The sequence below is a fragment of the Myotis myotis genome, unplaced genomic scaffold (genome assembly GCF_014108235.1).
Source record: "Myotis myotis isolate mMyoMyo1 unplaced genomic scaffold, mMyoMyo1.p scaffold_m19_p_21, whole genome shotgun sequence".
NCBI lineage: Eukaryota > Metazoa > Chordata > Mammalia > Chiroptera > Vespertilionidae > Myotis > Myotis myotis.
The window spans coordinates 191,018-211,741 of NW_023416326.1; the positions used below are offsets into that span (position 1 = coordinate 191,018).

Sequence of the window (20,724 nt, forward strand, 5' to 3'; positions counted from 1 at the left end):
CCGCGTGGGCAGCCTCAGAGCTGAGGCCGGGGCGGGCGATTTGTCCTCCGGCCACAGCGGGAATGCAACGCGTACAAATAAAGCTCCTCTTCCAGCCCGTGTGGGGCAGCCTGGGGGAGGCCAGGGCGGGAGGAGACCCGGCTGTGGCTTCAGAACCTGCTCCCCGGGCAGGCTGCCGTGAGCCCGGGGGAGGCTGGGGTGATGGGCCCAGAGCCGCTGTGCCCAGTAACAACACACTGCACTTGGACCTCACTTCTCAGGAAGTCGCCTCCGGCTCCCCCCGCCCCCCCCGCGAGCTCCCACGCCACTCTCTCCAACTCTCAGGGTCTATCGGGGGTGACAGGTGACTCTTCCTCCCATACTCGCATCCTCAACCAGGACCTCACAACTCCACCTCGAATATGTCCCGCGGCCCAGACCGTGGTTGAGCCTCAACCTATGAACCAGGAGGTCACGGTGTGATTCCCCGTCAAGGGCACAGGCCCGGGTTTCAGGCTCCATCCCCAGTAGGGGGCGTGCAGAAGACAGCCGATCAATGATGCTCTCTCATCATGGATGTTTCTCTCTCTCTCCCTCTTCCTTCCTCTCTGAAATCAATAAAAAAAATACATATATAAAAAGAGAAAGGCTCTAACTGGTGTGGCTCAGTGGATAGAGCGTCGGCCTGCGGACTGAAGGGTCCCAGGTTCGATTCTGGTCAAGGGCATGTACCTGGGTTGTGGGCACATCCCCGTAGGGGGTGTGCAGGAGGCGGCTGATCGATGTTTCTCTCATTGACGTTTCTAACTCTCTGTCCCTCTCCCTTCCTTTCTGTAAAAAATCAATTAAAAAAAAATTTTTTTTAAGAGAAAGGACGTGCGCACGGGGCATGGGAGGGGAGCAGGGATGGTGTGGGGGGGTCACAGGGAGTTGGTTGAGACAGAAGCTGGTGCTCTGTGTTACCTGCACCTCCTGGCCAGGTGTCCCCATTAGGCTGGGAAACAGAATCCTTAAGGGTGTACAGTGGGGCCTTGACTTACGAGTTTAATTCCGGAGACTGAGCTCGTTAAGGAGCGCGTTACCTCAAATTACTCTGTCAACTCAATGCAAAAAATCCACGGAGAGACAGCTGGTATCTCAAAAAACTCGTTAGTTGGGACACTCATAAGTCAAGGCCCCATTGTATTTAGAAATGTTAATGTCATAATTATCCCCCCCGCCCTCCTCCGGAAAGAAACGAATTGAGCACCTACTGTGGAGGCCCTGGGAAAGGGCCGTGGATATAGGAGTGAGACAGGCCAGGTGGGCCTTTCCCGCCGCGCCCACGCACAGCCCCTCTCCCCGGGCAGCCCTGTCCCGCCCACGCTGGCCCTGCAGGGACACAGAGTTCAGTCCCACTGAGTCCAGTTGACCAGGAGAGGACCTGGCCCGAGAGGGGTCGACCTCAGCTGACCGCGGACTTCTGGTTGGCCTAGGGTGGGTGGAGAAGGAAGCCGCGGGTGAGGGGTCACTCAGTCTCCTGGGACACACCCAGAGGAACCCAGGCCAGGACAGGAGGACCAGGAGTGGCTGGAGGATCCCGAGACACTGGGAGGAGCTGGGGGGAGGGAAGGAGGAGAGGGAGACCCAGCTCGAGTGCTATCCGCTCAGCAGCCGTTGTGAATAAACCCAGACAGCGCCAACAGGGGCAAGGGGCCGAGCAAAGGCCGACTTACTTACAACGGTGGCTCTCTGCATTGCAGGGTCACTCACCCCAACTGCACCCCAGGACCCGGGTCGCCAGGGGGGAGCTGTGGGGGTCTCAGCCTCCCAGGACTCTCTTGTCTCCGGCTCAGGCCTGGGCGCTCCTCCTCCTGGGAGACCCGCCCTCCGGCCTCCAGAGCACCTGACGGGAATGCGCCTACAGGGGCTGCAGGTGGAGGGACCGGTCTGGGCTTCAGGTCACGGCTGCCACCTGGGCTGACCCAGGTGCCCGGGGAGGGACGCACAGGGACACCCACGGCACGTCACTGGGCTTTATTGTACAGAAGAGCCCGAGTATTTACATCGTGGCCATTCTCACACTTCACACAGCGGCTGGGGAGTGGGGCTGGAACCAGGAGTGAGTGACGGGGGTGCTGGGGGGAGGCGTGGCCGCCCCAGAGCAGAGGTAGTTAGAGGTGAGCCAGGAGGGATGGGGGGGACCCCGGGCATCTGTCACTCAGGCTCCTCAGCCCCGCCTCCAATCCTTGCTAGGTGCACCGGTGAATAATGCGGGTTTTTCTCAATAGAGGGGGTTACACACATGTGGATATGTATGCGATTTGATGTGTGTGCTATGTGGCTGCATTGCTCCCTCAGGTGACCACTCGTTCCGACCGACGGCACCCGCACTTCCTGAGCAGGCCTTCAAAACGTGCGAAGAAGTGGACAATTGGGTCTCTGAATGGTCTGCCTCAAAACAAGAAAAGTTCTACTGGGGCGGTCTCCACAAATGACCCGAAAGACGGGGGAAACGTGTAGCCAGCGATGGACATGACTTTGAACAAAGCACTTTTGATGTTTCTCTTGAAATTACCGTGTTTTCTTTGATGACAAAACCCGCATTACTAACCGGTAAAGGGCCAATCCGCATTACTAACCGGTACACCTGGTAGGCCTTTCATTCTTCCTGGAAGGAGGTCAGGGAGCTGCAGCCCCCATCCATCCACAGTCTTCACATCAGCACCAGATTCAGGCGCCTTGGGCCAGGGCCCTCACGGACGGTGGCGTCCTGTGGAGCCGCCATCCTGCGGGGCCATCAGGCGGGGCGGAGACGGGGCCCTGGGAGGCACAGGTGCGGATCCTCTGGGACGCGGTCAGCTATTCCACGAAAACCAACCAGGCCAACAGAACCCGTTGTCAAGCCACGTGGGGACCGGGGAGACGCCGTCGGCAGAGCCTGCACCGCCCGACCCGCCGGTTACCCTCCGAGGAGGGACGCCACGTGTCACGTCTTCCCGCACGCGTCGTCACGGCACACGTCAGGTTCGAGAGACACAGAACACGGGTTGGGTCCAATCCGAGAGCCACGGGGGAGATGCCCAGCTGCTTCTGTGGTCCCTCATAGACCTTCCTTCCTCCATCAGGGCCCAGACCCGGGGCCTGCTCAGCACCCCGACTTCCAGATCTCGCTCCACAGCCTCCGGTGTGGCCGGGAAGAGGCCCGAAGGAAACCAGCACACGCTGGTGACGGCCACAGGAGGCCAGCGAGCCAGGGCCTGGGCCACCCTCCCGCAGGCCACGCAGCTGCATCCGGGCTGAATTTATTTTACAAACAGCCACCATTCACGGAGGGGAGGAAAGGAGGAGGCGGAGACAAGATGGGGCGCCATTTATACGTGGGGGGCAAAGGCTGAGCCTGAGGGCTGGATGCCCCTGCCCCCCGCCACGCCCCCGCCACCAGGTGCGGCCCGCTCTGCCTTCAGCAGCAGCTCTCTGTCCATGGGGGGTTGCTCATTCCCAAAGTTGGTTCCCTCTGGCTCAACCAAGTGGCTGCCCTCCGGCCTGGGGCTCTCTGGCTGTGGGCAGGAGACGAGGGTGCCCGTGAGGAAGCCATAGGTCTCCGGCCCTGGCGGCCGCCCAGCCTCGGAAGCTTCCAGAACGAGATCCACGTCGGAGAAGGCCACCAGGGCCTGCGTGGAGTCGCAGGAACTCTTCTCCAGGTGACCGGCCGAGGCGGAGGCCAGGGCGCCCGGGGCGGCGCCCGCGCAGGGCCAGAGGCGCCCCAGGTCCTCGCGGGAGTGCGGGGTGAGGAGCAGGTAGAGCAGGGGGTTGAGGCAGGCGGGCAGCGGCAGCACCAGCAGCAGCACGGACTTGACGGCCTCGGGGGTGACGGGGGCCAGGCCGAGCGCGGAGGCCACGCTGAGGAAGGCGACCGGGCAGTGCAGCAGCCCGTCGGCGAGGATGAGCCGGGCCACGTGCCGCCCCAGGGCACCGTCCCACGCGGCCTCGGGCTCGCCCCGCGGCAGGGCGCAGTACAACCGGATGTAGGCGCCCGTCACCACCAGGAAGCAGAGGGAGTTCAGCATCACCAGGGCCACGGCAAAGCCCAGGGCGGCCGGCCGGCCCTCAGGCGGGGCGTAGGGCAGGCAGAGCGGGGAGGCCCCGTACTCGCCCACCGAGGCCAGGGGCAGGGCCGCGGTCAGCCCCGCCAGCGCCAGGCAGCCCAGCGCCCCTGCCCGCACGCCGCCCCCCGGGGCGGGCGCCTTCCCCTGGGCCCGGACGCAGGCCACCGCGGCGCTGCTCTGCACGGCGGCCAGAGTCAACAGCAGCACCGCGGCCTCGGACCCCAGCACGGCCAGGAAGCCCGTGACCCGGCAGCCCGGCCCCGACTCCCAGCGGGCCCCGTAGGCGGCGAACCGGCCGAAGGTCAGGGCGTCCACGGAGGCCAGGAGGCCCCAGGAGATGCCAGTCAAGGCATTGGCGCCGGCGAGGGCCCCGACCACGAACTTGACCGGGGGCAGCGGGCCAGGACCGCCCGCGAAGACGCTGAGCAGCACCAGCCCGTTGCAGAGCAGGGACAGCAGGACGATGGCCCACACGGCCAGGCGGACGCCCCAGCTCTCAAAGAGGTGCTCGCAGGGCTTGAAGGGGCCTGTGGAGAGAGGGCCGGGCGTCAGCCCCGGGCCAGGGCCGCTGGACTCGGGTCCTGGGGACGGGGCCAGGGAGCCTGACCTGGCCTTGGGAACCCCTGTGGGGATTGGTGGTTACACACAGAATAGAAGCACATAATAAGCCCGGCCAGGGTGGCTCAGTGGTTGAGTGTTGACCTATGAACCAGGAGGTCATGGCTCAATTCCCATCAAGACACAGGCCCGGGTTGGGGGCTCCATCCCCAGTGCGGGGCGTGCAGGAGGCAGCCGATCAATGAGGTTCTTTCTCATTCATGTTTCTCTCTCTCTCCCTCTTTCTTCCTCTCAGAGATAAAATTTTAAAAATTAAAAAACAAACAAACGTGCTCTTTCGCCTGCTGATTATTACTTTTCGGAGGTGACATTTCTGTCCAGGTCCCTAAAACACAGTGCCTGCTTCCTCCTCTGTGTTGGCGCGCCTGCCCAGGCGGCCACCAGAGGGCGCACTGCAGTCACCGAGCGCTGAGGGCAGGTGAGGGCAGCTGTGGGCAGCTGTGGGCAGGAGCCATTTCATCCTTGGGGGGCGGGGAGGGAAGGGATCCAAGTCGCAGAGGGATGGGCATGTGGAACCTCTAACTGCCTGGTTTGTAAAGGTTTCTCTGACTCGCCCCCCCCCGGCCCCCAGCTTCTTCCCCAGGAATCACCCCAAGAGGCTGACCTCCCCAGGAGGTGACCCCAGACACACCCTGCTGACCCTGTGTCCCCCCCCTCCCCCGCCCCCGGGGCCGCCCTCACCTGGAACGGGGCTGCACTGCACACGGGGGTGTGGCTTCGTGTCCTCCATCTCGTCCAGGTCCAGGTCATCTGGGGGGAGACCAGACAGTGGCTCAGGGCCTGGGCTCCCAAGGCCCAGCCCTGTGCCCAGCACAGGTCCGTCCAGGGCCCCTGGGCGCGAACCCTGGGTGGGACCCGTGTGTGGGTTATCTGCGTGGCTGGCTCTTGACAGGGACCTGCTCTTCCTGCAACTCAGCTGTGTGCTCCCCAGGCAGCCAGGGCCCCCAGATGCTGCCTGGAGGTAGGGGAGGGGCCTCCTTGAGGGTGGGAGCTGGTCACCACGGAGCCAGCCCAGCACGGCCGCTCCCTGTCCAGCGGGAACACTGGACATGAAGAAGGACATCTTCCTAAGAGAGAGAAGTGAGGCCGGCCGGCGTGGCTCAGTGGTTGAGTGTCGACCTATGAACCAGTTTGATTCCAGGTGAGGGCACAGGCCCTGATTGTGGGCTCGATCCCCAGTGTAGGGCGTGCGGGAGGCAGCCAATCAGTGATTCTCTCTCATCATGGATGTTTCCGTCTCCCTCTCCCTGCCTCTCTGTAATCAATAAAAATAGATTTTAAAAAAACAGAGAAGTGAGCTTGAGCGTGTTCTGAGGGAGTGACCCAGACCAGGAACCTGCAACCGAGGTACGTGCCCTTGATGGGAATCGAACCCAGGACCCTTCAGTCCATAGGCCGATGCCCTATCCACTGAGCCAAACTGGCCAGGGCAGGACTAGCTCATCTTTAACCATCCTTCCACTTCTACATCTGTCTGTTAGAGACCATAGGAATAGAAAGGTAAATTCATTGTTTAAGAAATCCTCTAACAGGTTTGAAACGAATGGATTTTTTTTTTTTCTTATTCGCTGTTACAATTTTCTTAACCTGGCCACAAACTCCATAGGAATTTTAAAATGAGGATCTAAAACACTTTATAACCTACGCAGCCGAAACTCCTGCACATGGTACAGGTGACAGCCAGCGTCTACAGGGGACGGACAGGTGGCTCTGTCTGTCCCACGTGTCCCTGCGTGTGTTTCATGTGAAATCTTTCCTCCCCACATGAAGGGCAAACACCTCCCCTGGGAGAGTTCCCAGGAGGCAGGCAGCCCTGGCCCAGACCCCAAGGGCGGAGGCTGCCGTGTGCCCGCGCCCTGGCATTTCCTTCTCTCTCCACCTCTCCTCCCGCCCGCCCGCCTGCCGCGCTCTCCGGGATGGAGCTCGGCCACACGTTGAGATGAAAACGCATGAATGAAATACAAGGGCCCAAGCCCAGGGAGTCTGAGGCCGGGAACGTCCCCGCCAAGGTGTTGAGCAACCGCTCTGCAAACTCGGGGGGAAGGGAGGCGGAAAGGGAGTCTGGCTGAAGCGGCAGCCCTGGCGTTGGCTCCCACAGGAAGCGGGCCGGTCCCAGCTCCTGCTACCTGCAGGCGGCCCACATCCGACGCCCTGCGGTTCCCCCAGACTGAGGCCTGGCGGAAAGTTTCACCTTGAGCAAGGAAAGTTTCCATCCCTCCTTCCAGCCCCCGAGGGAGTGTACCACGGCAGACATCCGTCCGGGACGTCTGGGGGAGCCGGGTGCCTGCGGGGCCAGCAATGGCTGGGCTTCTCCTCCCAGGGAACACGCTCGCCCTCCTGGGGAGGGGCTTGGGCACACGGGTGGGGGCGGCTCCCGGAGACCCCAGGGGCCTGCCCAACACTGGCCTCCACACGCTGTGTCCTGTGTGCCCCGGACACCCCCGCCGCCCCCACCACGCACTCACAGTGGCTCTCGGCTTGTCCGGCAAGAAGGCCCAGCGGCCCCTTGGGCGTCTCCTCATCCTCGAGGTGAAGGACGTCCGCTCCCCACTGCCCCGAGGCCTTGAAGAAGCCGGCACAGACGCCGTAGGCACAGCACTGGTAGGCGTACGGCACCTCCAGGATCCTGGGGGTGCGGGAGGGACACGGGGCTGCCTCAGGAATGGGGTCTCAGCCCAGGCACCAGCGCCCCGAGTCTGCCCTTCGACCCCAGAGCACCCGGGTGCCGGTGCAGGAGGCCTCCGGGCTTTCCAGGAGGGTCTGCAGCCTGGCTCCCGCCTCGGAAGGGCTCTGAGCACATTCCAGGCTGCTCCTCGTTCACCTAGAGAATGACCTTCCGCCCTCAGCAGGCTCCAGAGGGGAGCAGCGCACCCAAGCACCCTGGTCCCCTCCCAGCCAGCACCCCCACACCCACTCAGTTTCGGCCACAGAGCTCCTCCTGGGGCCTCCTGGCCGCCCTGGTGGGTTGAACCCCTCTCGGTGTGGGGGGGAGCGGGGGTGGGGGCAGGGAGCCAGGTCTCACCTCAGCTTTGGGAAACTGTCCTTGGAGAAGGCCTGGGACAGAGCTGGGTTCCCTCTGAGCTTGAGATGCTTCAGGCCCCCGAGCCCAGCCAGGGGCAGTGTGGTCAGCTGGTTGTCCGTCAGGTCCCTAGGACAGTGGACGGGGGGGGGGGCAGGGTCGGGGGCGGCACAGGGGCCGGGCAGGGGCCGGGCAGGGGTGGGGCGGGCCTGAGGCTGCCCTCCAGAGCCCGCGGGACCAGCGCTCTGTCTATCAGGCCCCGAGGGGTGTCAGGAGGACTGTCCGTCAGGGTGATCGATGAGGCTGGAGCCCGTGCCCCCGGGATGTGTGGTCACGCATCCATGCAGGTCCCCGCTCTGAGGGGGGGACGCTGTGGTCCCCTCTGGCCTGCAGCACCCGGAGGGGGACGCAGTGGCACTCACAGCTTGACCAGCGAGCGCAGGGTGGCGAAGGCCTCGGGGTGGATGGACCGGATGGCGTTCCAGCTCAGGTCCCTACAGGCAGAGAGAGGGTGACCGGAGGGGACAGGCACATGGGGGGGGGGACTCCCCGGGTCTCCCGCACTCACCCCCTGTCTGACCGCCCCCCGGAGAGGAAGGTAGCTTTAGCCTGGCTCCCACCTGCCTGTGGCCTCAGGAAAGGGCATGGGGCTGCCTGGCTTCAGAGCCTCATGGCCCCCCGGGGACCCCCTGGACATGGGGCAGGGAGCTCAGCTGCCCCCCCAGGCCCTCCACCCCCACCCCCCACGAGCTGCGGGTACTCACAGGGCCCGCAGGGAGCTCAGCTGGCTGAAGGTGTCGGCTCTGACTTCCCAGATGCGGTTGTGCTGGAGGCCTCTAGGGCAGCAAGGCAGGCCGAGTGACCAGTGGGCTCAGACCCTGGATCCACTCCACACCCCGCCCCCCACCTTCCCGCGCTCCGGGCAGAAGAGAGGAGACCCCCCAGGCCCCCACTTCTCCTGGCTTGGGAAGAGAGGGCCCCGCCCTCGGAAGTCGCCAGTATGAAAGGGATCCGGTTGCCTCGGGTAAGTGGGTCAGCGGACAAAGCCACACAACACGGTCCCTGTGGCCCGAAAGGGAGTCAGTCTCCAGGGTTCCCAGCGGACGTGGCTCCCCGCCCAGCGGACCTCGCCCTCCGGGTCCTCCAGACCCTAGTCTAGCACCAGAGCTCCGCCCAGCCCTCGGGCGGCTGTGACCGGCCCCAGCCGGGCAGTGGCTCAGGGGACTGGCTGTCTGAAGGGAGGCACTCGGGGACTGGGGGACTCGGGCCTCAGCTCTGCAGACCCTCCTCCTTGGGCACCTAGGCCAGTGGTCGGCAAACCGCAGCGCGCGAGCCACATGCGGCTCTTTGGCCCCGTGACATGGGCCACGAAGTTTCAATCGCACTGCATGTGTGCGCCCGCACGTGGTATTTTGTGGAAGAGTCACACTCAAGGGGCCAGTTTGCTGACCACTGACCTAGACAAATGGGGCAGGTCCTGACACCCCCTTCCTGGGCCCCAAAGGCATCGGTCGCCCTGCTGAGCGGTGGGGACAGACAGGAGGCTCGGGTCTCCTCCCGTGGGCATGAGGGTGTGAGTGTGCACGGGCACACGTATGCACACGTGAGTGTTTGGAAAACGACCGACTGTGCTCCGAGAGGCGGGCTCTCCCGGTCCCCTGACGTTTCCCTTGTCCAGCCCGACGCGGCCCTGACCCCATCACCACCACGAGGCCAGGCCACGGTGCTGCCCTTGACCCTCAAGGAGACTCCTTCAGGCACCGGCTCCTGGGCCCGCCCTCTGCTCCCAGCCCTCACCCCTGGGTTCCACGCCCGCAGAGACGGGTCAGCGTGCAGAGCCCTCCCCACAGGCCGGCCTGAATCGGCTCACGTGCCTTTGTCCTGCCCCCACCCCACCCCCCGACCCCACTCACATCTCCTCCAGCTTCTGACACCTGTGCAGGCTGGGCAGCTCCTCGATCCGGTTATGAGACAGTTCCCTGCGGGGAGAGGCCAGGGCCAGGGTCACGTCGGGCCCAGGGAGCCGCTCCGGCCAGGGCCCCATTTCCCCGTCAGGCGGCCGAGACCGGTGGACCCTGCGAGGACGTGGCTGCTGATACACGTCGCACCAGAGCCCCGTCCTCAATCGACTCGTCTGCATCCCTTGCTGAGCCCCACTTCTCCCAGCAGAGAGAGAGAGGGCAGAGAGGGGGTGCACGGGATGGGTGGACCAGGAATGACCCAGCCAGCTGGCCAGTGCCAGCCCCGTGGGCAGCACCTGCTGTCACCGTATGTGTGGATGACAGAGCCAGTGTCCTTATGGACTATCTGACCCCTTTACCTTATTCAGGAGGAAACTGAGGCACAGATGTGGGGAGGAACACTGGTCCCCTTAAGTACCTCCATGGTTCCACAAGGGGTGTCTTGTGTGAACGAGAGTAATAAAGCCCTGTATTGAGCTCCTACTGTGTGCCAGGTGCTTTACACATGTTTTCCCAACCCCCACAACTGTAACCACATCCTGCGGATGAGGAAAGTGAAGCTCTGAGAGATGGTTGGCGGCAGAGCTGGGGTCACACCCAGGCCTGGCCCCAAGACCACTGTCTTCCGCCTTGAACAGGAGAGGACAGCCCCGTCCCTCTCAGGCCTCTCTCAGCAGCCGCAGGGAGCGAGGTGACCGAGTGGGACAAAGCAGGAGGGGCCTCTGCTGCCCACGGGACCCAGGGCGCCAGGCGGGGCGTGGGGAGCGTGTGGGAAACTCACAGGACGCGGAGCCTGGGCAGCTGCTGGCACATCCCAGGCGGGAGCCGCCGGATGCCTGCGCGGGTCAGGGTCCTGCAGGGGAGCAGAGACGGAGCAGGTGGAAGACAGACACCAGTCACCCCCAGCCCGTGCCTTGGGGGAGGTGGGGGAGGGAGGATGGGAGAGAAGGGGGCAGGGGCTGCTGGGGGTGGTCAGTCGGGGGGAGGAGGCACAGGCAAGAGAACCACTCACAGGGTCTCCAGGCTCGTGGTGCCTTTGAGGTCTGGGAACTCCTGAATGTCTGTGGCTCCATTCAGGGACCTGGAAACAGAGCCAGCAGCTCTGAGGATGGAGCCAGAGCATGTCCACATCACGCCCAGCCCCCGAGTCTCCCCACAGGCTCCTGCTCTCGGAAATGTCACCCTCCCCCAACACCCCTCCATCGGCCCAGCTCCCTGGTGGAGGCCAGACATGCCGAGCAGGGTCCACGCAGCCATGACGCCCAGATGGAGCCGGCAACCTCAACATCCGGGAGCCAGCATGCCAAACATAGGCCAGCCCGGCTGGTGTGGCTCAGTGGTTGAGCGTCGACCTATGAACCAGGAGGTCACAGTTTGATTCCCAGTCGGGGCACATGCCCGGGTTTTCGGGCTCCATCCCCAGTGTGGGGCGTGCAGGAGGCAGCCGGTCCATGATCCGCTCTCATCATGGATGTTTCTATCTCTCTCTCCTCTCCCTTCCTCTCTGAAATCAATAAAAAAAATATATAGAAAAGAAAAGAGGCCGGCCAAGGTCCCTGGCTGTGGAGAGGGCCCTGTTCGCCCGTTCAGGATCCGGGAAGAAGCCAGGAGAGGAGGAGGGAGTTGTTGGTGCCCCCGCGGCCTGAGCCTGGCGGGGGAGGGTGGGAAGGGCGCAGGGTGGGGGGACCCAGGAAAGGGGGCCGACGTACAGCGTGTGCAGCTTCGGCAGGTCCTGGAATGCGGACCTCCCCACGGACTGGATTGGGTTGTCATAGAAGTGTCTAGAAAAGACCCCAGCACGGAATTCATTCAGCCAGGACCGCGGCGGGTCTCTGCTTTCTTCTCCCCATGGAGCCCCGGGGAGAGCATCCGGGGGGTCAGGTCAGGCACCCCCTCCCCATTGTCCCGCTTCCCCAGCTCCCCCCAACCCCCCGACGCCCGAGAAGTCGGGACTCACATGGTCTGCAGCAGGGGGTTCCCCATGAAGGCGTTCTCTGGGATGGCCTTGATGTTGTTGTTATGGAAACCCCTGCAAGACAAGCCGGTCAGTGAGGCCACGAGAACACAGGGGACGCCATGCAGCTTTCGGGTGGGGACGGAGACACGGGCCAGAACAGCAAAGGGGCGAGCCGGGGGCAGCCCATCGGCGTCTCTCCCACATCAGTGTTTCTCTCTGCCTCTCCTCCTCTCTTCCCCTCTCTCTACACCTCAATGGGGAAATATCCCCAAGTGACGATTAACAACAACAACAACCAAAGGGGCTGCCCACAGCTCGGGGCTCTGCTCCTAACCCTCGGGGCCTGCCGGCTGCTCGCATTCACTCCTGCTGGGCCCTCTCTCTGCCCGGGGGTCAGTTTCCTGCTCCCGACCAGGACACGGCGCGGAGGTACTCACAGCTCCTGCAGCCGGCCCAGGGTCCGGATGGCCACAGGGAACTCCCGCAGGTCGTTGTGGTTCAGGTCCCTGGAAGGGAGCAGGGCTGGGGTCAGGGGTGCTGGCGGGCGGGCAGGCCAGGCCTGAGCAACACGCGTGGCTCCGGGGGGGGGGGGGGGCGGGAGGGTGGGATCCAGGGGTCAACGCTGGGGAGGCCCCCCGACGACAGGCTGGAGAGCTGACCACACCGGCCAGCCCGCATTATTATCTTAACTCCAGAGACTCCCATCGGCCGAGCCTCAGAGCCCAGGAGAGAGAGAGACAGGAACATCAGTGATGAGAGAGAGTCATGGATCGGCTGCCTCCTGCACGCCCCACACTGGGGACTGGGCCGCCACCCAGGCATGCGCCCTTGACCAGAGTCAAATCTGGGGCCCTTGAATCTGCAGGCCGACGCTCTATCCACTGAGCCACACCAGCTAGGGCCAGCAGGCTGTTTTCCAGTGGATCATTTTCTATGGCCCCTGAATGAGGTTATAAATATCTAAATGGCCTTGGGCTGGAAAAAGGGTCCCTACCCGTGTGTGTGTGTGTGTGTGTGTGTGTGTGTGTGTGTGTGGTAAAGACCCGGGAGGCTTGAGCAATGACGTGGCGTGTGCCCTGCATGTGCACAGTCTGCTGCGTGACCACGCGTGTGCCTGCCCGCACCTGGCCCCTCCTCCGCAGGTCACTCCCCTCCAAAGAGGAGCCAGATCGCGGGGGGTGGGGGGGGGGGGGGGGAGGTGCGGGGGCGGGGGTTAGGCCCTCCCTCCACAGAGACGAGAGAGGCCCAAGTGCCCCGAGGGAGAGACACGCTGCCAGCACGCAGCTCACATGGAAAGCTCGACAGGAATCACCGGGCTGCAGAGCGCGCCAATGACACAACAATTAACAGGTCGGACGCCCGCTTTCATGCCCCGCGCCGCCCCGCCCTCCCCATCTGGCCGCCCCTGCAGGCTCCCAGCGGGTGCTCCAGGGACGGGACGGGGTACAGAGAACACACACGTGCCCCTTTTTAATTGGAGATCAAAAGCTGGAAGGAGAACGGATCCCTGGAGGAGGGGAAAAGGGGTGCGATTGAGACGGCTGGCCAAGGAGGGGCTGGGAGAGAGGGGAGGGGCTGGGAGGGAGGAGGGGTGCAGGGCAAGGTCCCACACAGCTCTCATGGGGTCCGCACAGCCCCTGGTAAGGCTAGCATTATGCCTTTTTTTTTTTAATGCCATTTTTTTATTTATTTCAGAGAGGAAGGGAGAGGGAGAGAGAGAGAGAGAAACATCAATGATGAGAGAGAATCATGGATCGGCTGCCTCCTGCACGCCCCACACTGGGGATTCGAGCCTGCACTCCAGGCATGTGCCCTTGGCCGGGAATCGAACCCAGGACCCTTCAGTCCGCAGGCCGATGCTCTATCCACTGAGCCACACCAGCTAGGGCAGCGCTATTCCCAGAACCTGCAGACTCACAGGACGTGACCAAGGTCACAGGGCGGCGGCAGGAAGAGCTGCCTTCACCCTCCAGCTGTCGGATGGATGCTCTGTCCCGGCCCAGGCTGCCTCCACGTTCTCGACGGGGCGGGGGGTGGAGGGACTTTTTTCGCCCCTTGTCTTGGCCTCCCCGCCTGTAAGCGGGCGCAGGCTTCGTGGGCACCCCCGCACCCTGCACATCAAAGGCAGGTGGGCGCTGGGCGCGGGGCGGCTCTATAGCGAAGCCAGCGCCCACCTCGCCACGTGCCCTGCGCAGCCTGCCGGTGGCTAATTGAGAAAGAAGCGGGCAGTGTGCCCTGAAGTGAGGCAATGGCTGCTGGCTGGCTCTAGCGGAGCCCCCCCCACGCCCCCCCCGCCCCAGCCCATTGCCCCCTCCAGCTTCCTGGCAGCGCGAGTGGCCCACACCCGGGTGGGCGGGTGAGCTGGCTGCTCTCCGGGTCCGCCCACAGCCCTGGCGCCTCCCAGAGGTGGCGGAGGGGACACGGGGTCCCCCCACACCTGGCGCGGAGCAGGACTGCATGGCTCACACCAGACTCGATGGCGGAGGACGGCCGGGAGCCGAGCTTGGGAGCCCCTCACTCAGGAAGGGCGCTCTGCGGACTGAAGGGTCCCGGGTTCAATCCCGGGTTCGTGTGGAGTATAAGGGGTGGGGGCACAGAACAGGCTGCACCCCTGGTACCCGGAGCCCTTCCCCAACCTCATTGGCTGACTGACACCTGGTGCCCCGGGGCCCTGACACCGCCCCCTTCCCGGCACCGCCTCCAGCTGGGCCCCAGGTGGCCGTGCAGCTGGCGGACGCCAGGGCTAAGGATGGAGCGCTTGGGGCATCCCGACCTGAGCAGAATTCCAGGACGCGCGTGTGAGTAACGGGCTTTTTCAGAGCCAGCGGCTTGGGGGCGTTGTATCGGCAGGCCGAGCCGAGGGGCCATCTCCCTGCGGCTCACTTACTGGTCGGGTGACAGGGCCAAGGGACCGGCGGTCCCCCCTTCGTCATCGCCGCCCTCACGCGGGTGTCAGACTCCCCTGGAGTCGGCCCCAGACGCACGCCCGAGCCTCCCATCCCCGGTGGGACACCCCAGTCCTAGCTTCTCCTTGCGGTCCCCCCTTTTCTGAAAGTTTCATTATTTTGGTGGGGTCTCTGCCGGCAGGGGTCCTGGGTCCCCCTCCCAGGGCCACCGTGAGCCCCGGGAGGGCACCTGCCACCGGCCTGAGGAGGGGGCATTCATCTGGGTGATGTGCTTGGGAGACAGTGCCAGGGAGAGGCGTGGGGGGGGGCAGGCCGCAGCCGGATGCCGGCGTCCCAGGCCTGCTGGCCAGCCTCCCCGTCGCCCACACTGCCCCTCCGCCCCGGACAGGACGGAGCTTGACCACAACCCGCACTCACAGCGTCTCCAGGCTGTGCAGGCCCTCGAAGCTGTGGGTCCCCAGACGCTGGATTCGGTTGTTATGAAGATGCCTGTGTGGGAAGGAAAGACGGGTCAGCCGGGTGCCCGCAGCACGGAGCCCGGGGGAGGAGGGAAGGGGCAGACGGCGGCTTGAGGAGGAGGCTGAAGTGTGGACGGAATGACCCCACTGGTCCAGCCCTTGACTCCAGGGACAAAGTGATTGGCAAAGCCCGACTTTGGAAGGCACGGTCTCCAAGGCTGGATGGACCACGGGCTGCCCTGGAGAGGAGCGTCCGTTCGCGGCCGATATGGGCTCCCACTACCTTCTCAGAGAGGCCTGACGAACAGGGGCCGAGGGGGCTCTGGTCTGAGGCTCCCCAGGACCCAGCCCACATGACGCAGTGGCCCAGCACACCGATGGGAACCAACAGCCAACCGCTGCAGACAACATATAATTAAGGGCTAAGTGTTCTGTTACAGCTGGGATGCTGCAGACGAGCTCAGCGGTGGGGGGGACTGGTGAGCCCAGAGCAGTCAGGGAGGGCTTCATGGAGGTGGTGACCCAGAGCAGTCAGGGAGGACTTTACAGAGTGTCTATCATTTTTTAAAAAAAACATATTTTTACTGATTTCAGAGAGGAAGGGAGAGGGAGAGAGAGCTAGAAACATCAATGATAAGAGAGAATCATGAATCGGCTGCCTCCTGCACACCCCACACTGGGGATCAAGACTGCAACCCCGGACATGTGCCCTGCCTGGGACTTGAACCCTGACCTCCTGGTTCATAGGTCGACCACTGAGCCACGCCGGCTGGGCCCAGGTGTCTATGATACCTGCTGGGACTCTTGTTCTCCTCGCTGCACAGTCTTTGTCACCTGCCCAGCCCTGCAGGACCCCCTCAGGCGCTGCTGCTGGTCAGCCCTTGGGACTGTCCCAGGCCCTCACTCCCCGGCCCCCAGACCCCCTCCCTGGGGATGCGGCCGGAGTAGCCCTGAAGCTGGACTCCAACACCTGCTCTGCTCGCCCTCTGCAAGTCCCCCTGGCTCCTGGGACAGACACCTGGCCGCCTGGCACACGGGCGTGGCCCCTGAGGATGCCCGTCCAGGTCCTGCAGCTCCCAGGTCAGAGAACGTGACAGATTCCACCGCATTCCCAAGAGCAGGGTCGGTGACGCACGTGTGCCCCAGCCATGGGTGTGGCACCCCAAGCAATTCCACGGAACCTCTGAGCCCTCAGTAATTACCCGATGAACTTACCACTCACTCGCAGCAATTAGCTGGGAGCTAATTTGCCTCCCCGCTCCCCGGGGGGAAGGAAGACAGAGGTAACCCCAGGCCCCAGGTCCTGCCAGGGGTGCGGTCTTCCAGGTAATCACCCTGCGGGGGGGGGGGGGGGCGGGGGGGGGAGGGTTCTGGCTGATCACCCCATGGCTTCTCTCTGCTCCTCCAGGCCTGGGAGACAGGAACGCATCCCACCCAGTGCCAGGCCCTGAGACCGCACCCCTGGCTGTCAGAGGCGGTGACCGTTATGGACACCCTCGCCCCCGGCTGGTGTGGCTCAGTGGATAGAGCGTCTGCCTACAGACTGAAGGGTCCCAGGTTCGATTCCGGTCCAGGGCCCGTAGCTCATTTGCAGGCTGAATCCCTGGCCCCGGTCGGGGCACATGCAGGAGGCAACCAATAGATGTGTCGCCCTCACATCGACGTTTCTCTGCCTCTCCCCCTCCCTTCACTCTCTCTAAAAAAATAAAATAAAATCAATGGGAAGATACCCTCAGGTGAGGATTAACAACAAAAATTCATTAAAAAGAAAAAAAAGACACCCTTGACTTAGGTGCCCACACACAAGGTGCAGTGAATATGTTCTCACGGGGAAAAAATAGTAGCTAGCCCGGCCAGGGTGGCTCAGTGGTTGAGCGTCGACCTCTTTGAACCAGGAGGTCACAGTTCGATTCCTGGTCTGGGCACAGGCCCGGGTTGCAGGCTCGATCCCCAGTGGGGGGCGGGCAGGAGGCAGCCGGTCAGTGATTCTTTCTCATCATCGCTGTGTCCGTCTGTCTCTCCATCTCCCTTCCTCTCTGAGATCAATACATATTTATTTTAAAAAGAAAGAAAATAATAGCTTCGCTCTGGCGTCCGCTCTGGTCTCTGTCCTGAGGGCCCCTCTCTAGCCCTGATGTCGTCTGGCCTCACGGCAACCCCCAGGCGTGAGGTCAGCAGGGCACCATCCCCCCATTTTTACGAAGGGGACCCAGAGCAGAAGGCTCAGCCCAGCCGTCAGGCCCTGGAGTGAAGGGGCAGGTGGCCCCGGGCGGCCCCACGCGGAGGGGGGAGGCGCTCACAGCACCACCAGGCTGCTCAGGTTCTGGAAGGCGTAGTCGGGGACGTGGCGGATACGGTTGAGGGCCAGGGTCATGGCCTGCAGGGCGGGGAGGTTGTTGAGGGCCCTGACCGGGACCTCGGCCAGCGCGTTGTCGTCCAGCCACAGGTGGCGGAGGCAGGACAGTCCCTCGAAGCTCCTCTCGGGGACCAGGGAGATGAGGTTGGCATCGAGGCGCCTGGAGGGAGTGGGGGAGGGGAGAGGATGGGGAGGAGCAGTCAGGGCAAGACGCAGACCCATCCCGGCCGGCGTGGCTCAGTGGCTGAGCATCAGCCTATGAACCAGGAGGTCAGGGTTCGAGTCCCGGTCAGGGCACATGGGCTGGGCCCTATGCGGCTGGTGCCTCGGGGCCCAGACGAGCTGGCCTGTGAGGAGGCCTTGCCCCAAGGTGAGGTTCTCCCACGGGGGCCCCTACGTTGTGGAAGCCCCAGTCTTCACCCCCAAAGGCCCTCAGGCTCCATAACCCTGCACCCCAGGAAATGGACCTACTCTCCCCGCTCCCCTCTGAGGGACATCCCCTGCCTCCCCCTGGGGACCCTGGAACCCTGGGGGCCCCCGGGTCTGCCGCCTGGCTCTAGACGCCTCTCCCACTCTCTCCCTGCCCCCGGCAGGATGGGGTGCTCCTTCAGGGAGCTGGGGTTCAGGCTGCCCCGGGACCCCTGGTCCTCCAGGGCGGGTGGGGAGGGAGCTGGAGGAGCCTCAGAATCCTCCACGGGGGACGGGAGGCCTTCGGGAGCCGCTCCCGCCCGCAGGTGGGCAGCCGCCCAGACAGACGGGGTTTGGCAGGAAGCAGCGAGCAATTACACCAATTAAGCCCTGGAACCAAGTCAACACCCCAGCAGCCCTCCCCTCCCTCGTGGGTCTGGGCTCCCCGCTGGCTGCGATGCCCGTCCTGACCTGTGCTAACATGGCAGGTGAGCAGGGGCCCCGCGGCCAGTCGGGGCTCGCCTGGGCTCCGGGAGCCACCCTGACCTCACAGGGGCCACACTGCGCCCCCACACCCCCCATACACACACCCAGGGCTGAGGCGGAGGCTGGCAGGGTTGTGGCCCTGTCCCTCCAAGCCCCCAGGACCGGGTGGTCGGAAGGCCTGGCCAGCCTGGCCGGCGTGGCTCAGGGGTTGAGCATCGAAGCCTATGAACCAGGAGGTCAGGGTTCCATTCCCGGTCAGGGCACAGGCCCGGGTTGCAGGCTCGATCCCCAGTGGGGGGCGTGCAGGAGGCAGCCGATCCATGATTCCTTCTCATCATTGATGTTTCTCTCTCTCTCTCTCTCTCTGTCCCCCCCCCCCCTTCCTCTCTGAAATCAATGACATTTCTTTTTTAAAAGAAGGTTGTTGGCTTTGAGTCCAGTGTTCCGTTCCCTCCCGCTCACGTCCACTTGGCAGGAGGTGTCCCTCAGCCTCTGCCCTGTAGCAGGGCCATAGGGACGGCCCCCCAAGGCCCCCAAGACCCCCCCCCCAGAGGAGGATGCTGCCCCTACTACGTCGCTGGCCGAGGTCAGGTGAACGGCTTGGGCCGGACATTGGGGTCCCCTCCCTTGGGTCCTAGCCGCCCTCTACACACCGGGAGCCCAGCACCAGGCCCTCACAGGGTCCGAAAACGAAAACTCTGGAACCTGAGCTCTCCTGGGCAGGGTCCCTCGGCGACAGAGAGGTGGTGGCTGAACGAGACCCCACGCTTCCCTTCTGGGGTTGAGGCGGGGTGAGGGAGGGTGAGGGGTGCAGGTGGATGGAGCCTCCTTCACCTTCGTGCTCCCACTGACTGAGCGGGGCAGCTGAGAGCCACGGCAACACTGCACCCCAAGTTTCGTCAGTGTGTTTATTATTGATGTCAGAGAGAAAAGGAGAGGGAGGGAGAGAGAAGCATCAATGATGAGAGAGAATCGTCGATCGGCTGCCTCCTGCACGCCCCCTAGTGGGGATCGAGCCCGCAACCCGGGCCTGTGCCCTGACCGGGAATCGAACCCGTGACCTCCTGATTCCTAGGCCAACGTTCAACCACAGAGCCAGCCCGGCCGGGCATGTCAGTTCTGGTTTATGCCACCTGACGAGATCCCTCCCCTTGCAGTCAGCCCTTCACTAGATCAAAGGTGGATATGAAAACAAAGGCAATCGCAAGGGGCTGGGGGGGGGGGGGCCTACACCACCAAGGCCCAGCCCCCTCCCTCCACCTGCCAGGCATTGACGGATGAACCAGCGCCCGCCCGCGCCCGCCTGGCAGGCAGAGAGCGCCCTTCCTCTCTGCACATCAAAGGGTGACACCTGAGCACCCTCCCTCGTGTTTAATCGGCAGCAGCGTATAAAAATAATTGCCCGCCCGCCGGGGGAAGGCACAGGCGAGGCTCTGTGTGCAGCCTGGATGAGCTTCCCCTGAAGACACAGCCCGCAGGCCTGGGCAGAGGGCCAGCGCTGGGGGTGACGGTCCTGGAATCCTGGGGTGGGGACCACAAACAGCCAGCGCACCCCTCCCGGCCCCCGCCATCGGGGGCCTCGCGTCGGTCGAGGGGGTTTCTGGTTTCTGGGTCCCTCCTGGGCTGTCTGAGAGCTGGGCTCTGTGGTTCCCCGGGGCCTGGACGCCTGCCCTTGGCCTCGGGCGGGCGGCTGTGGTTGGAGGAGGAAGAGGCAGACGGGGTTTCCCCGCTGGCCTCTCGGAAGGGCACGGTGACGTCAGAGGTTAGGAGACGTGAGCAGCACGCAGTGTTTCAAAGACAATGAGGACCCGCCCAGCAGACTCTGCAGTGAGAGGGACCAGGGGAGACCAGGCCTCAGGTGAGCACTTTTCAAGGAACCGGGGGGTGGGGGTGGCGGTGCGGAGAGAGCAGGAAGGAGGAGAAGTCCCATCAGTGCCGGCTTCCCTGACACAGGCTCCCAGTCCTTCCCACAATCTAGTTTCTCCTTTCTCGTGTCCAGGGTCTCGTAGGCGCCCTGCGGACCAGAGTGAGAACTGGGGAGGTTATAGCTGTGTGCTGTGCATCTCCTCGTCCTCAGTCTCCCAACGTCCCATCCACCCACCCATCCATCCATTTATCTGTCCATCCATCCATCTGTCTGTCCATCATCCATCCTTCCATCCATCCATCCACCCATTTATCTGTCCATCATCCATCCATCCTTCCACCCATTCATCCATCTGTCTGTCCATCATCCATCCATCCTTCCACCCATTCATCCATCTGTCTGTCCATCATCCATCCTTCCATCCATTCATCATCCATCCTTCCATCCATCCATCCATCCATCCATCCGTCTGTCCATCATCCATCCATCCTTCCATCCATTCATCATCCATCCTTCCATCCATCCATCCATCCATCCGTCTGTCCATCATCCATCCATCCTTCCATCCATTCATCATCCATCCTTCCACTCACCTACCATCCATCCACCCCTCCATCTATC

At 63.5% G+C, this 20,724-nt stretch overlaps 1 protein-coding gene across 1 annotated transcript in view; it reads right to left on the reverse strand.

The window, feature by feature from the left end:
• Positions 1-1,980: 1,980 nt before the first annotated feature.
• LGR6 (leucine rich repeat containing G protein-coupled receptor 6) overlaps positions 1,981-20,724 on the reverse strand; it is a 37,898-nt gene continuing 19,154 nt past the window's right edge. Inside the window, exons 5-18 of the mRNA XM_036355207.1 lie at positions 17,287-17,502; positions 14,946-15,017; positions 12,060-12,128; positions 11,623-11,694; positions 11,375-11,446; positions 10,678-10,746; positions 10,447-10,518; positions 9,618-9,683; positions 8,469-8,540; positions 8,127-8,198; positions 7,708-7,833; positions 7,151-7,311; positions 5,367-5,435; positions 1,981-4,594 (exon numbers count right to left, since the gene is read on the reverse strand). Of these exons, the coding sequence (XP_036211100.1) occupies positions 3,333-4,594; positions 5,367-5,435; positions 7,151-7,311; positions 7,708-7,833; positions 8,127-8,198; positions 8,469-8,540; positions 9,618-9,683; positions 10,447-10,518; positions 10,678-10,746; positions 11,375-11,446; positions 11,623-11,694; positions 12,060-12,128; positions 14,946-15,017; positions 17,287-17,502 (2,470 nt within the window). The 3' untranslated portion in view covers positions 1,981-3,332. The remainder of the gene's footprint in view (positions 4,595-5,366; positions 5,436-7,150; positions 7,312-7,707; positions 7,834-8,126; positions 8,199-8,468; positions 8,541-9,617; positions 9,684-10,446; positions 10,519-10,677; positions 10,747-11,374; positions 11,447-11,622; positions 11,695-12,059; positions 12,129-14,945; positions 15,018-17,286; positions 17,503-20,724) is intronic.